General features: G+C 40.4%; 1 protein-coding gene across 3 annotated transcripts; it reads left to right on the top strand.

Moving 5' to 3' along the window:
- Positions 1–502: 502 nt before the first annotated feature.
- LOC148018387 (protein NRT1/ PTR FAMILY 7.3-like) lies at positions 503–5,972 on the top strand. 3 transcript variants are annotated; one of them, XM_087661409.1, is made up of 4 exons: positions 503–1,105; positions 3,462–3,679; positions 3,807–4,309; positions 4,648–5,972. In XM_087661409.1, the coding sequence occupies exons 1-4, from the start codon at positions 901–903 to the stop codon at positions 5,549–5,551; spliced, it is 1,830 nt and encodes a 609-aa protein (XP_087517535.1). In that variant the 5' UTR covers positions 503–900; the 3' UTR covers positions 5,552–5,972. The 3 variants fall into 3 exon arrangements, with proteins under 3 accessions (XP_087517535.1, XP_087517537.1, XP_087517536.1); XM_087661411.1 differs by lacking the exon at positions 503–1,105 and adding an exon at positions 2,464–2,725; XM_087661410.1 differs by lacking the exon at positions 503–1,105 and adding an exon at positions 2,791–3,039.
- The last annotated feature ends 10,733 nt before the right edge of the window (positions 5,973–16,705 follow it).

The raw sequence follows: 16,705 nt of genomic DNA, 5'->3' as shown, positions 1-16,705 counted from the left end.
CAATTATAAGGAGTTAAGGCGTCTCTAGTTTCGCAAGCGCAGACATGTATCAGAAGTACCATCGATGGGCACTTTTCCGGCTGGACGAGTTTAAGATTGTGGGCGGGCTCACCAAACAAGGATGGGTTTACTACCCTGTGAGATTGACGTCTGCGCCGTGGTCGTGAGGAGGGAGATCAACGAGAGCCGTTGATCCTAACTCCCCGAGGTCATAAAAACCCCGTGGGAGATAGTGCTGAGGATGGGCGCTATAGAAAGCGAGGAAGATGGGACGCTGAAAAGGTTCGTTAAAAATCACGATTCACGACAAGAGAGAGAGACCTTCGAAGGGGCCGCCTCTGACTGACTTGCAACTACCCAGGTCCTACACATGCCGCGCGTGTTCTGATTTACGCTCTCAAAAAACGGGCAATCAATTAATTTTAAAAAAAGACTTGTCCCTGAGTCGCTCGCACACGCGAAGCACTCACTACCCTACAAGTTACAACACTCTCTCGACTCTCGTCTCGCCTCCTTTCCTGGGTTGGATTTTCTTGGCCACACGTGTGCCACTCCCATCCCAGAAAGAAGAGCCAGCACCCCCACTTCCCCTTCCCTCTTGGCTCTTCTTTCTGCTTCATCATTACCGTAGCCAGCCATCATTTCATCCCAGAAAGAGAGCCACCACGCCCACTTCCCCTTCCCCCTCACCTTCCCTCTTGGCTCTTCTTGTTGCTCCATCATTACCATAGCTAGCCATTATTTCATCATCGTTCTATCACCACCGTCAACACCATTGTGAGTACATCAGTCCAGCATTGCTCTTTGTCTCTCTCACTGTGTCTCTCTATTTGACCTGAGACAGAACGACGAGCTCCTTCCAGTGCTGGCGTTCTCGACCAGCCCTCTGCTTCTTCGTCCATGGCGGACGATCCCTCCCTCCGCTCCCCACTTCTTCCTCCTGTCCACCACCATCCGCCTGCACCTCACGACAACAACGACGACGACGACGACGCCCGCAGCGAAACCCGGCCCCCTCCCTTGCCGCCATTGCAGGCCTTCGACTGCTGGGGCCGCCCCTCCACCCGCCCTCTGGGAGGCTGGAAGGCTGCCAATTTCTTGCTCGGTAATTCATGACTCAATTTCAATCGAAATTCTGTTATTCTTTCTCCCTTTCTCTGTGATCTTATCCCCATTTGTTTAAGCATCCGCATCATTTGTTCAATCCATTCTTTCGCCTCCCCCGCTTAGAGTTAGCCATCTCCTGCAAGCTCTGCTCTGATGGAGATGTTATTCGCTATTTGTTCCATTAATTCTTTGCCTTTCTTTCCCCTCAACTGCTAAGATTTAGTTCCCAGTGCTATGAGTTTGCTATCTTCTGTCATGTTCTGCTCTAACCGAATCTTCTGAGGAGCACTTTCGCAAGCAAAACATTGGGATTAATCTTGATTCTTAATATTCTTTCAGCGAGCTTCTACGATGTGCCGTCAATTTCTTATGTGGCTAATTCTATTCTAGATTCAACAATCTTAATTGGCGTGAGGTAGATTGATTCAGCTGACTTATTACTTGTTGTAAGCAAGCAATTGGCTGGAGAAATGAATCAGAAGTTGAAATAAGTGATGTAGTGCGGCTTTTTCCTTGGGACTCCGTTCAGTCTTTCCTAGCAATTGATGGCTGTGACCTTTTTCCTGAGTTTGTCAGGCAAATTTCAAAGAGCTCCTTCTGGTCATGAGTCTGGACAAAGCAATGACTGATTATTTTTCCAGAAAGTGTGAAGCAACTTGGCAAAGAGCTCTTTTTTATGAGTCATGAGTCTGAGACAAGCAATGCCAAGCACCGACTTCTTATGCACTCATCTCTCTTTTCCAAAGGAATATACCCGTGCCAGGAAAGACAAACCTGCAAGGCTGCAACACCCTCACAATGAAAAAGAAAATGTTTAATTAGGGTGGGTTCATACTTGCCCGGTGGACAAAAGGGTGAAAAATCCCCTTTTCCACCCATCTACAAGTATTTCCCAAGAGTTGTCCGCCATCTCATTCACATTAGTGGTGGACAAGGAAAGGAGCCAAAGAGAAGACATGGCATGAAGGAGAAGTATCCCTGTTGGGCAGGCCGGAAGAGAGGAGCAAAAACTTGGCCATGACGTGTCAAAAAAGGCCCCTAATTTTTTTGGCCTTCCACCATGTGTGTGAACATACAGTTTTCCATGCTGAAATTTGATTGGCCATCTGTATTTGGGATGCCTGTTTGTCTGCCGGGTCTGAACCCACCCTTAGTCTCCCACCCAAAAGTATGAAAAGAAATTGTTTAATTGGGCTACAACCCAATCACTTAATCTACAGTTAAACCTTTGAAGATAAAGAGGCTCTTACACAAAAGACCTAATCATGAATCGTGCGTTAATTTTATTTGGGAAATGTGTCAGCACCTTTGGTCGCTGTATTAAATAGATGGGTTTAAAAGCTTTGAAAAACCATATACACCTCTATTCAGTCGAACGTTTTTCAGAGTCTAATTCAATTGAACAATTGTAGATGTAGATATCTCAGTTCTTCCTGCAGTGTTTTTGAACAAAAGCTTATACTGATTTGAAATGCCAAGGCCATAATTTTAGTTAATTCATGAATTAAGGTGTCACGGTGGCTCTCTTCCTTTCCTTAAGAATTTGAGTATAGATAATGAAAAGAGTAGGTTTACATATCTGATCTTCAGGAAGCAGAGGAAACGGACAGAGACTAGGGTAAAGTGATCCACTCTTTCACCCAAGCCTTTAGAAAGAGGCTCTCAGTTTCCCCGTATGATCAAGTGCTCATCAGCACTTGAGGTTTAGTGTAAACAAATGCTTAAATTGAAAGAAAGAAGAGAGTACTGAAGATTGTGGAGGAAAAGGTTCTTTAAATTCTATGAAATTGGTCCTGAGTGGCTCCAAAATGTAGGGAAAGCTTGCCAATCATCTGAGAGAACTTGAAGGTTTCTATCTTGGCTCCAAATAAATACACTGAAGATCTGCACTTTTAAACAGGTCACAAGCTATATAAGTACAGAGCAACACCGGTTAGTCTTTTCAGTTCACTCTTTTTCATCTGACAAAGAGTTGTAAGAAATGTGTGGACAACGACATCTTGCAGGCTCTAACCTCTACATGCCGAGCTAGTTGAACACAGGCTGTAGGTCTATTATTGAAGTGCACTTGTGTGTTCTTCAAGCCTGGTAGTAATAACACTAGCTGAATATGATGGTACTGAAATGCATTCTCTTTAGATATGAGCTTTCTTGTATGTCCTTGGGAAGACGGAGAACTCAACACTTGCATCAGTAGTTGCAATTATTGGTTCAAATAATCTGGGCTCTCTCCTTTGCTTGGGCCTTGAACTTCTTTTATTGAACAGCTTAGTGGGGTCTTGCCTTACATGGCTGAGGCTTTGTTCCTTTAATTATTTCTAATATTCTTTTCTTTTTTTGTTGTTATTATGCAGGGGCCAATATTCTTCAATGCCTGGGCATGTCTGGATGCACAGTGAACCTAGTATTATTCATGGTGAGGATCCTGCATCAGGACAATGCAATGGCTGCCAATACTGTGACAAATTGGGTGGGCACGACATTGATTACCTCTTTGGTTGGGGCTTCCGTCGGTGATTCATACATAGGCCGCCTCTGGACATCCATCATCTGCCAAGTCCTCTTTGTCATGGTTTGCTCTCACTCAACTTATTTGAATGACTGTAACAAACATTGTGTTTGCAGCTATGGCATGGGGTTTGACCTTCTACGTCGTTAATTGTACATTCCTCCTTTTGGATTGTCTTGTTTACTTGCAGGGCTTGCTAATATTTTGCCTTTCTGGGAGTTTGATTTCATCCTACCCTTCTCAGCCGTGTATTGAATCAGTTGAGTGTGTAGACTCTTTCCCACCCTCTTATCAGATCATCTTCTTCTACACATCACTCTATGTGATGGGTATTGGAACAGCTTCACTAGCGCCCAATGCCATGTCATTAGGGGCAGATCAGTTTGATTCCCCGGAGGATAAATCAACCTTTATTAATTTGCACATAGCAGCCATCAACACAGGGATGCTTTTTTCCACTACTGTGATCTCTTATTTGCAGAATGAAGGCCAATGGGCACTCGGATTTTGGCTTTCTGCAGGAGCTGGGGTGCTTGGGTTCATCCTCTTCCTTTCCGGAATGCCTTGTGCGAGGCAGTTTTATCCTGGCGAAAACCCCCTCTTGCAGGTCGCCCGTGTGTTTGTAGCAGCTGTATGCAACCATAAAGCACAAGTCCCTTCAGCTCCCAAACTACAATGCATTGGAAGTTTCAGGTAAGCCATAGCATTTTCTTTGATTGTTCTAAAAATGTGATTAAATCTGGAATGAAAACAAGTATTTTGCAAACTAGTATGTTGAGTTAGTCTTCCAACTGCTACATTCAAAGATGTGATTCAATCTGGAATGAAAACAACTATTTTGCAAATTTCTGGTTAGTCTTCCAACTGCAACATTGAAGTGAGACGGGATGTCTTGTATGCCTCATTTATAAGTTAGCCAAGCTCACCTCTGAAAACAACCAGCAAAGGACGGATGAAGTTAAGCAAAGAGTCCGACTTAACGAATGGCAGGTCCATGTGACATGATGGCTTGTTAATTCACATTTCTGCAGATGGTTGGACAAAGCTGCTGCCATGACAGCAGGCAAGAATGACGAGGTGAGTTCATGGAAGGTTTGCACTCTAGATCATGTGGAGGAAGTGAAGAGTGTGTGCCGGCTCATGCCGTTCTGGATCTGTGGGATCTTGGTGGCTTGCGTTCTCACACAAAAAGGGACCTTGTTTATGTTGCAAGGCACGACACTAGACAACCACATGGGCAGCTTGGAGTTCCCTCCATCATCCATGGGGCTGTTCAGTCTGCTGACGGTGGTGGTGGGTGCACCCATCTACTCGTGGATGCTTGCCCCCTGCCTGGTACGCATGAAGAAGAGCAAGGAGTTTACACCCTTTGATCGCATGGCTGTTGGCCTTGTAATTGCTATAGGCTGCTTATTCGTGGCTGCGGTTCTGGAGTCTCAGCGACTGCGGATTGCGAGCCGGCATGCTAGAGACGGGGATGGGGATGGGGTTTCTACAGTAGAGCAGCTTCCCATGAGCATCTTCTGGCTGGTTCCTCAGTATGTGCTTGAAGGCCTGACCAGTGTCTTCTTTGGCGGTGGGCATTTGGAGTTGAACTACACTTACTCACCGAATGAGATGAGGAGCTTGGCGACTGCTATATCGCTCTCTGGACTTGCCATGGGTAACTACCTCAGCTCCTTCATTGTTCACATCATCACCTCCACCACAAACTGGATCCCCAAAGACCTGAATGAAGGCCACGTGGACCGTGTCTACTGGTTGCTGGATGCAATGCTTTTGTTCACATTAGTGTTGCTTCTTGTGTTCACTCGATGGCATAGTGAGGAGATGCGCAGGAAAGGGGTGCAGGTAAAGGAAGGCCGGGACGGGGAGGATACGGAAAAAGCTCTGACACTGCTCTGTGAGAACAGTGATGTCATACACGAGGCATGATGATGTGAGGGGTTCTATGCCAATGTGTAGACCTATACATTTTCCCAGAGCAACCTTACATTATAGCAAACCTCACATTTCTTTGAACAAACACCCTTACTCTCAGAAAACTAATTGGGGACAGAGAATGGCATGTTTTACGAGGAGCGAACAGCTGATTGCATACGTCATATGTCATGTACCTGGTCAATGTGTGTATTTTTCTAAGCTAGTGTTGCATGATAGCAGATTTTACACTGATTAATTGGGGAGGTTGAACGGGATGTTCTACCTGGAATAAACACACCCAATTACACATAGTAGACCAAAAGGAGATGAAAGTATTGCAGTTGTGACCTGGAACAATTATGATAGCTCTTAAAGAGCAGAAATACAATCAGAGCCGTTACTGGATGGAATTCACTTGGATTTTCAACCTGAACCAGTCTCAGTTGTCTGTCCCTATTGATATTGCATAGCAGTTGTACTTTTTTTGTTCAGCATGCCTATTTGGGAATATAGTCAAAGCTTGTGTCATGCAATCAGAGCATGGCCTAAAATATAGTCTTAAGGAATAAAGATAAGGAACGGGGTTATAAGATGCTTAAGGTCCCCCATTTGACCGCGAGTAGTACAGTAACATGCTACATAGAACAGTTCATTTAGTTTGTATAAATAGTAATTTGGTTAGAAGAGAGATTTAAGGAAATTGCAATGGAAGGGAGATTAAGGAAAATTGCAATCTAATTGAAAATCATAGAAAAAGGGCACTGAATATCTGTAGAATAATAATTTGGTCAGAAGATAGATGAATGAAATTGCAATCTACGCAAATCCTGATTGCCTTGTACTTAAGTCCACACCTTGTCAAAGGAATAATGATCAGGATCAACAGGATTACAAGGTCCTTTAAGGGTTTCCATTTGGTTTCTGACCAGTAGTGATACGCTACACAATATGGAAGGGGCACTCAAACGTATAAGAAACATTGTTTGGGTAGAAGAGAGATTAGGGAATTTGCTAGCTTATGCAAGTTATGATTTCCTTATACCTTTACCAGCTGGCAACATGGGCAGAGGTTACTTGGCGTTTTACTTGAATGAGCAAGTACTTTTAATACCAACCTTGCCTGCCCGGTGTCGTTGGTATTAGCATGAAAAGGTACTTTTTGACACCAACCTTGCTTGCTAGATGTTGTTAAAACTGTTGACGCAACGACGAACCAAAATAACATGAATGGTTTAATCACTCTGGAAAACAAACGGAAAACTATAGTATCTTTCTGTGATGCATAGTGCACAAAACTACATCAATGCCATGCAAGAGTATGGTGGACAGTCGGAAGAGGTCTCTCCAAGATTTATAAAGAAAAGGGTGATGCCATCCCACACTCACCAAAGTGTACGTGGTCCTAATATATGTGCATCATGTGCAAGTACTAGTTCACGAACCCAATTTTGTTTTGACGCTTGCTTATGGGGTTGTGCTTAGCTCTAGCAACCTCCCCTCTTCTTGCTTTGAACAAATGAATACTTGTGATGCCAATGCTTTTGCCTAAAATTGTTGTGGACGGTCTTGCTCTTAACCAAAAGACATGAATGGTTAGACAATGGACAAATCAATGGTAGATATAAGTAGGAACCTTCTCATTACATGGACTTAGATGCTTTTGATTGTGTTTCAACAATGTCATGTTTCTAGTATGCTCTTGATCACCTCTTGATTAGCGTGATATGGTCTTCAACTAACGAGAAGGATAATGCTTGTGGAGGATCTAACCCCTTCATGTGCAAAGTCAATTTGTATAGCTTGGGCCATACTCTTGTAGGCCTTGGAAGAGTTAGCTTAATGCTAGAGGGAATAAAAAATGTAATCTAGAACATAAGACTGGTCTTGCAATAAATTTGTATAGATAAATTTGTCCCAACATCCTTTCAATACAATTTTGCCTCTTAATACATCATCACAAAGGATAGTGGTAAAGGTAGATTGACTATTTAGCAACCAATAGTCAATCATAGCTCCATATATGGTGGTGATGGCTCATGAAACGATAGTGAAGTTGTCTCGTCTTAGCTAGGAGTAAGGGGCTTGATGCAGCCCATTGTGATATTATTGTCATGAATTAGCCATGCATTTCTTATGTCATTGTGCCCATGACTATTGGCCATGTGGTTACCATGAACTACATCATCAAGAGCTCTAAGCTAGCTTTCAATGTGCCATCATCTCTTGTTTACTTTTGTGCTAGTACATCTCATCCTTCCTCTACCTCTTAATCATGCCCTCTAACTCTCCATCATGCCCATTGTTACTAGATGTGGCTTGGTAGCCTTCATTGAGTTACACTTCAACCTCATAAGTACACAAGTCCATCCCTTGATGCTTGATTTAAGGCTAAAGTCAATGCTTTTGTTGCTACTTATCCTCCAAGCTTGCAAAGTAAGGAGTAAGTGTGTAAGTCATTGGTAGTTATAGTCTTTTACGGGCATCATGATCTCCAATGTGGGAACATCTATGTAGATAAAGGTGAAGGGGATGGACTTGGGCAATGTTTTTGAATTTTTTCGTTCATTAATGTACAAAAGAAGAAATATTAAATTGTAACTCGGAAAAACATAAGATAAAGATGTTTTGACATGGAAAAGCAAAAGCATCCTAGGTAGTGATAGAAAAAAAAGCATCCAATTCGTGTCAACTTTCTTGTTAGTGTTGATTCGATATTATTATTGGCGAAAAACATTACCATTAGTGTGTTGGTGGTTGCACCATGTGGCTTTATCCTCAACTTTACATTCCAAAAATAGCTATTGGTTTTGCATTCTCCTACAATTTATACCCTAATGGAAACCTCATCACTTGTGGTATATATGAAGAATGTGGAATGTACAAATGGCATTGTTACTAGTATGAAACCTTCCTTTGAAACTCGTGGTGCTCATAGTATATTTGAAAATTAGCTTGCAAGTGACTTCACTACCAAGTGAAGAATCAAATCCCAAGATGCCATTCTTTACAACATTCTTTACAACCATGAGTATATGTTGTCATTTAAAATCATGTGTAAGCAAGAGATGAATACCCTCCTAGTAATAACATTTCTAATTATTATAAAAGCTGCTTTTGCCACAATCATATGCCACATATGATTGATACAATATGAATGATATGTGGGAGTAAATAAGGAAAAGAAATATCAAAGTCCAATCAAGTTTAGAAAGGAAGAAACAACAATCTTAAATAAGGAAAAGAAATATCAAAGTCCAATCAAGCTTAGAAAGGAAGAAACAACAATCTTGGCAGCATATGATGCAATTCCTTGGCTAAAATATCTCTAATTTCATTCTTGCCCCCTAAGATGGTTCAATGAAAACATTTCTTTGTGTTATTTAAGCACAACTTCCCCACTAAACCTTACATCTCTCTCCAATCAATATTTTACTTCTTTCCTATAGGGATCACATCCTAAGCCATATCTTCCTCTTATTTCAAGGATCCTTGAGAATCCAAGAGGTAGCTTGATTTAACTCCGTCTTGGTGTGCCCAATCATGTGTAATGGTTCTATCCTACTTTCTTTTGTTACAATATTATTTGACATAGCTAATAGCTCATATAGACATGCAAGCCTTTGTTTCTTCTGGTTATACACTTCCACCCAAAATCACATATGCTCTACTTTCCTTCTCACTCAATAGCTCAAGAGATCTTTTTCTACATAATAAGTGAGTGAGCTAAAAGGAGAAACAAGGAGAAGTATCTAATCAAAGGGAAGATAAATTAGTGCTCCATTGAAAGGATACAAAGAAGAAAAAAGTAATAATGAGACTATGCACCCCAAATAGAGAAGATTGCAAAAATCAAAGTGAGAGTGGTCAAAGGTAGTTGAAGCCAAGGTTAAAGGAGCCAACATTGACTAGCGAGTAAAAAGAAGTAGATATGAAGCAAATGGAAGCTAGTTAGAAGTTCAAGAAGATGGCAGAAACCATTATTGTGAATCCTTGAAACTTCTAAAGGTAATGTTGGGTGTGAAGAATTCGCAAGTGCGATACCTCAGTTAAATTTTATCATATTTTGCTAGAATAATTATGTTTGTAAAAGATCGAGTTTGGTTACCTCCATCATAATTGTAAGATCTCTTAAGAGTCATATATGTATACTTTTAAAATCTATTCATATGTGTATAATATTTGCAAGTAATGTAAATTGGTGATTTAGTCCTTCTATCAAGTAAACGTCCTTGCCAAAAATTTAAAGATTGCCAGCATGTAAAGAGAGGATGATTGGATTTGAGAGTTGAAGCTAATGATTGTGGAAACACAATGTATATGCTTTGTAAAATAGAAGTTTTGATTCTTGTGTGTGCAATCTTTGAGTGTTTTCATCCTTTTGCCTTCTTGCTTTCACCATAATGTAAATTGGTGATTTAGTCCTTCTATCAAGTAAACGTCCTTGCCAAAAATTTAAAGATTGCCAGCATGTAAAGAGAGGATGATTGGATTTGAGAGTTGAAGCTAATGATTGTGGAAACACAATGTATATGCTTTGTAAAATAGAAGTTTTGATTCTTGTGTGTGCAATCTTTGAGTGTTTTCATCCTTTTGCCTTCTTGCTTTCACCATAGAGAGAGAGAGAGAGAGAGAGAGAGAGAGAGAGAGAGAGAGAGAGAGAGAGAGAGAGAGAGAGAGAGAGAGAGAGAGAGAGAGAGAGAGAGAGAGAGAGAGAGAGAGAGAGAGAGAGAGAGAGAGAGAGAGAGAGAGAGAGAGAGAGAGAGAGAGCAAGTGCATGTAAAAGAAATGATAATTAGACTTGAGAGAGGGCAAGGGTCAAGGACACTTGCCTTAAAAACCGCGTACATAATCTTCAAAATGATTAGCAGCTCTTATTTTTGTTCATGCAACTTTTGAGCTCTCTCTTCCTTTTTCTCCGGTCTTGCCTTCACCATGAGAAAGAAAGAAATAAAGAAAGAAGAAAGTCATAGAAATGACCTCTATGATGCCTCAAAAGTGCATAAGACAAAACAACATAGCTCCATATTTCACATACAATCCACTTTAGGGGTGCTGTTGGCACTAATGAAAGTGAACCACTAAGGTTGCAAGAACATTAGGGAAACAAATGAAAATGAACCACTAAGGTTACAAGAACTTATGACTCTAAAGTAGTCCAATGCTTAGGCTTTTTTGAACTCTTCTATAATAGCTTTGCCACCTCAACAAATTTCCCATTTGCCCTCTTTTTTAGTTGCCTTCATCTTGGTAGTCTCACGAGGTTGTGCTATTCTGAGCTCATTAGTGATCCACATTTTGGTTCTCTTGAAATGGTTTGATTTTCTTTAGTGCTTCAGCATATCTTCTATGCATATTAACTCCAAAGTTTCTTGGTTATTCCCGTATGCGGTGATGCACCATGGTGTCACCAAATTGAACCCTTAATTTCCTAATATTGGCCTTATTTTGATTCCTAATCTATATGACTCAAAACATTCTTGCAGTCTTCATCCTCTAGTATCTCTTATGTTTCTTCATGCCACCCACCATTTTAGGAAGTCGTCTTAATTGTGCATGGAATTCACTCTTCTTTTGCAATGTATCTTTGTTAACTATAGAAAAATAGTGTGATATACTTTATGTATTTTCTTTCTTCTTTGTTTTAATTTGATTTTATCCTTCTCTTGCACTCTTGTTGTCATGTCCTTGATTTCATCTTCAATCTTCTTATAGCTTGTAGTCAGCTCTATAGCTAGCTTCTTCTCTAATTGAGCATGTGCACCCTGAAAAGTGGTTCCTTCAAGGCCATATTGTCTACTTTCATATGTAGGTATGCCTCCAACAGGCTTGGCTTGGGTGGTGCCACCAGAAAAGTTGTTAGGTGCATTTTGATGTTAGGGCAAGGATTGAATTCTAACCCTCTCCCTAGGTGCTGTCCTTGCATTGTAGGGAGAGGTAATGAAAATATTGAAAAGACTCTCCAAAGACACTTATGTAGATGATAGAGCAAGGGTTCCAAGTAATGAGTTGTTGTGTACCAAGCTTTGATGCTTAGTAGAGATGAGCTAGAGAGAGAGAGAGAGAGAGAGAGAGAGAGAGAGAGAGAGAGAGAGAGAGAGAGAGAGAGAGAGAGAGAGAGAGAGAGAGAGAGAGAGAGAGAGAGAGAGAGAGAGAGAGAGAGAGAGAGAGAGAGAGAGAGAGAGAGAGAGAGCTCCCTGCTTACTCTTCTATTCTTTGTATTCTTCTTTTCTACCATACCTAAGTGAATGTTGAGAGATCTTCTCATTCCTAACTCTTTTTGTTCTTTGTATTCTTCTTTTCTACCATACCTAAGTGAAGATTGAGGAAGCCATTGCATACATTGAGAGAGAGTGAGCTTGTGATAGAGCGTGTGAGGGACTAGGAGGAAGAATCTTCCTATCTTCTTTTTATCCCCTACTCTTCTTGGTAATTTGGAGATGAGAACATATTTAAGTTGGATAAGATTAGTGGCTTGAGAGCTTGGGGACGACTACCTTATATTATGAGACCATCAAGCTTCTTTCGCTTCTAGATAGACTATAACAAGAATGGTAAGTTTGAGGAGTCTATCACCAAAGTTTGATCCTTCTTTGCCTTCTTGCATTCATGGGATTGAGTAAAAATTATGGTCAGTTTGAAGCTATTACAACTGTGCAAGGAAATTCATACTCTTTGTAGTTCTAACAATGCCTAGGAATTGACACTCTTTGTAGTTCTCATTGTGTCTAGGAATTCACATTTTTGAGGGAATTCACACTCTTTGTAGTTCTCACAGTGTTTAGGAATAGGAGGCCATGTGTACTTGAAAGAATTGAGCCTTTTCTCTCCAACAATAATAATGCATGGCTACTTTGAAATATCTTAGGATTACCTACTGTGGTGGTAAAATAGGAGTTTGGATTAGCTTGAAAAGATTGAACCTTTTCTCTTTGATTAGAGAATGCATGTCTACTTTGTAGCACATAATACTTAGCTTAGGAAGACCAAATCGGGATGTTGTTGCATGAGCAAAGAATATGCTAAATTAGAATTATTATATTGATCTTAGTATTCTACTGAAAGACTTAAAACATCATTCTAAGTCTCATTTACAATCTTATGTTAAGCTAAGTGTGAGGAATACCTTCATTGTCTTGTTTATACTGATTGTTGTTACTTCATGGTATATTTTTCTTGTAGAGCATAAGAGTGGACTTCATTGCATACTCATGTTTGTGCTTCTTGTGACTTCATAAGTGATATAAAATGTCATCTTTCCATTGTTACATATAGTTGAAGTATGGTTCTCTTGCTTACCGATTGTTTGAATGCACTATGCTTCTCATTGCTTGCAAGTAGGAGAGTTTTCTTAACCACTACGATTGTTGCTAAAGGCCATCGTGATTGCTAGTTTTGAGGCCATAAATCTTATTGTTCCATGCTTTTGGATTTGGGATTATAGTGGAAGCATCTAGGGAACAAGGCCTATGTACAATGAATATCAATAGAAAGAATTACATCTTATTTTGACCTACAAAGGAAGGCTTATATTGATCACCAGGGTTGCTACATATGACCACCAACAATCCTAGTTTTGAGGTGATTAAACTCAACATTTCATATATTTTAGATTGAAACACATAGAAATCATCAAAGGAAGAAGGTCTATGCACATAAGCTAATCATAGCTTGAAATCGAGATCATTAAGAGTAAGATAAACATCATGTGTGAGTGATTTTTGCATCACTATAAATGCAGGTCATGATCACCATGATCTATTAGTAGAAGGAAAAACTCAAATTTGTTGTTGAGAATATTATCATCTATGAGTCCCCCATGAGTGAGTTCCCCATCACTATGGCAATTGGTTATGACTTCTATGATTTCTTTGGTAGATAGAGAAAAGAAGTAACTTTTGAATGCACATGAGCATGAAATCTATTTTACATCTTCTAGAGGATAGGGGGCTAACCATTACTTAGAGTAGGATACATCTTGAGTGAAATTGTCATCGGGATGATGGAATTAGACACCACCATGACTCCTTATATCACAACTATATGTTTTTGACCTAAGAGTGACTATCTAGTGTGGTTCTATGATATCTTTGTCACATCTAGTTTTCAAAACTTGCACAATCACCACAAACACAACCACCATGACAATTTGCCACAACCACCACAACCATAACCATAGCCATAACTATAACCGTAACCATCATGACATTGTAAGATCATCACCATGATTGATGAACTTGTAGGATATATGCATTCTGGAGACCCTAAATTCATATCCATTGCTTAAGAATGCTTCTACAGGTTACTTGTCTTAAGCATTCACCCCATGTGGAACACCTTGCACACTTGTACTTACACTTGATAGACCAATATGACTAACTGTTGGAAACATCCCATCACCACAATTGATTTTTTAGAGCTTGCCTACCCTATGAAAACAACATCCACATTGCATACTAGCCTCATTTTGACATCTAGAGGGCTTACTCTAGCTATATATATCACAAACTTTAGTCAATCATTAGAAGCACTGCTGATCGTCAATCTGCACCATCGTGGCTATTTTAGAAGATGGTTCACACCACCATCATTTACCCAACAGATGATCTATTCCACCTAAATTAACTCATAGACCATCCCCACTAATTTATGATGACCATTGACACCTAATTAGGTTCCATAGTGTGTGATTGCATGATGTAAGACCTTGATTGCTTCAATAAAACCATAAAAAATGCTAGAAAATTGTGTCTTTAAGGGACTGAGCCCCATGATCTTGGCTAACATTCACTACTCGGTGGAACTTGCATTTTGACCTTATCCTAGAAAGAGGGCTTCAACCAAGGAGACCTTAGCAAGATCAAAGTCAGTCATCTTGAGTACTTACCAAGCCCTATAAAGAATTTGAATTAGATGAAAAGTGCTAGCATCTACACTCCATGGACCTAAGAGAACAAATAATGACCTAGGATCATTACTAAAACATTAAGCTAAGAGGAAGTCACATTAGCAAGCACCAATAAAAGATTAGGAAATCTTTGAACTAGAGTGGGAAAAAAACTTAAGAGAAGAAACCATTAAACAAGGCCAAAAAGTGGAAAAAGAAAGAAGAACAAATCAATAAATGGAGAGATAACAAGAGAGACAAAAGATTGGAGATCTACCTCTACTATCAAAAGAGCTAAGAACTTTTGGAAGGGAACTTAGATAAACATAATTTGAGCCTTACAAACCTAGACCATGCAAAGTCAAAACATAAATGACCATTTAAGCCATGCAAGGATGATAGGCACAATCTTATACTAGACATCTATGTAGGTAAGACATATAAGGAGCTAGAAAGTGTTTTCACTCAAAGGTATATCCTTACACCAATCTTCCATCCTTCTCATTTGCAATCTAATTGAAGTTAAACAAGAGCATATTAAAATGGAGAAGAAAAGGATCAACCATTCTCTTGAAGCCTTGTAAGCTTGCTACAATGATTTCGAGAGAGCCTAGGAGAAAGGCTAGTACATAAGGTTAGTACCAAATTCATAAACCAAATTAACAGTTATTGTTAAGGTTGCTCAGAATCTCTTAGAGGGGATATATAATTGAACCAAGTAGGAAAGATAATTGAGTTAGGAGTTCCAACAACTCTCCAGAACACCTTGCAAGATCTTTTGCTTAGGTTAGCTCCGTTTAGATAGCTTCACAAGTGCACAAATGAGTGTATCTATAGGAACAAATCTACTCATTGGTTTAGGTGTAACACTAACTACCAAGGAGCAAGAAAAGATTATGATGATGACAAAATAGTTTCTAGATAAGTCAATGCTTGAGAATGGATAATTTTAACTTGTGTGTTAATCCATGCTTGAGAATGGATAGCGCTTATAAGGAGATTCAAGAAAAGAAATCTCTCTTGATAAACATCCCACCATTGAATTTTAAGAGAGAAGGATTTGAGGTGGAACATGATGTGAAAACTTGGATCAAGGCCATGGATGATTACTTTGAGGGTACCAAAAAACCACTCTTCTACAAATTAATTCGTGAAAGGGTGCCTTTGTCTCATCAATGAGACTAAGCTATAGTGGAAACAATAGTACCAAGGTAATGGGATAACTAAAGCTTCTCATACCTAGAAGCAAATCAAGGAAGTTGTGAAAGGGTGATACTAACCTATATCTGCCAATGAAACGCCATTCATTATAGGGAGCCAGCCATCCCTGTCTCGTGTAGGAAGGCAGTCGGATGAGTTTGGTGGATGAAGGGTGATGCGTCTGATCCAACCTGCGGCATAGTGGTATGCAGATTCACTGTAGATGCTCCAAATGCTGAGGAGACTGCCAGCATACCTAGAGGTGCCTCCATGTGAGAGGCCTGTGGTACCGGGTTCCCCCTAGGGGGGAAAGGGGTGCAGGCTTCCAGCGTGAGATCTACACGGCACAAAGAGAGAGCAGTTGTTTGATTGAAGGCCAGAGGCCGCAGAGAGACAGTTCTTTCTGTGCTTGACAGATAGAATGGAATACAAAGAGAATTGGCTCTGTGAGATCGATGAACAGAGTTTCTGTCATCTCAGACTCTGCAGCAAGTTCCAAGTAAAGAGAAGGGAAACCCTCGCCGAGGAAGGAGGAGAGAGCTGGCTTTGTGAGATCGGCGGACCGTCTTCGTCCCTCATCGCGTTACGTTTCGCCTCGTGTTTAGGCCTTTTAGAAAAGAACTTTCCATGTTTTTAAAGCTTTAAGGCAATTTGAAAACCTTATAGCCTTATAACACTTAAATGTTTTGGAAAAACAAAAGCTTTAAAAGCATTATAACCTTAAAGGCTTTTGTTGTTAGCGTTACGTGAATTATGCCACCCTGCCTGCGATCAATGTCAGCAGTCGTCACTGCACGCTTCCTTCTGCCCGCTTTTTAAGAATGTCGCCATCCTGTTTCAAAATTCAGAGTATGCCGCCACCTGCCCTGGCCGTCATCATCAGAATATGCCGCCAAAATTCTTATTGCTGCCTTCAAAATGTCGCCAACTTGCCGCCAAGAATGCCGCCATCTCTTCATTTCGTCCGATGCTATGAAGCTTTTCTTTTCCACTAAGATTTTCTATCTTCCATTGATCCGATGCCGTCATCCTGCGTCAAGAATACCACCGTCACTGCCTCTCGTTAACAGAATATGCCGCCA

The sequence above is a fragment of the Lygodium microphyllum genome, chromosome 21, assembly GCF_053477565.2.
Source record: "Lygodium microphyllum isolate KBCC chromosome 21, Lygodium_microphyllum_v1.1.10, whole genome shotgun sequence".
NCBI classification, from domain to species: domain Eukaryota; kingdom Viridiplantae; phylum Streptophyta; class Polypodiopsida; order Schizaeales; family Lygodiaceae; genus Lygodium; species Lygodium microphyllum.
Note: the sequence above shows the minus strand (reverse complement) of the source record. Positions and strands in the feature narration are given on the sequence as shown.

Bases quoted from the DNA above. Each gene is read 5' to 3' on its own strand.
- LOC148018387 (XM_087661409.1), top strand. From the start codon at position 901: ATGGCGGACGATCCCTCCCTCCGCTCCCCACTTCTTCCTCCTGTCCAC. The intron at 1,106-3,461 runs GTAATTCATGAC...GTTATTATGCAG, and splicing joins GGCTGCCAATTTCTTGCTCG to GGGCCAATATTCTTCAATGC. The intron at 4,310-4,647 runs GTAAGCCATAGC...ACATTTCTGCAG, and splicing joins CAATGCATTGGAAGTTTCAG to ATGGTTGGACAAAGCTGCTG.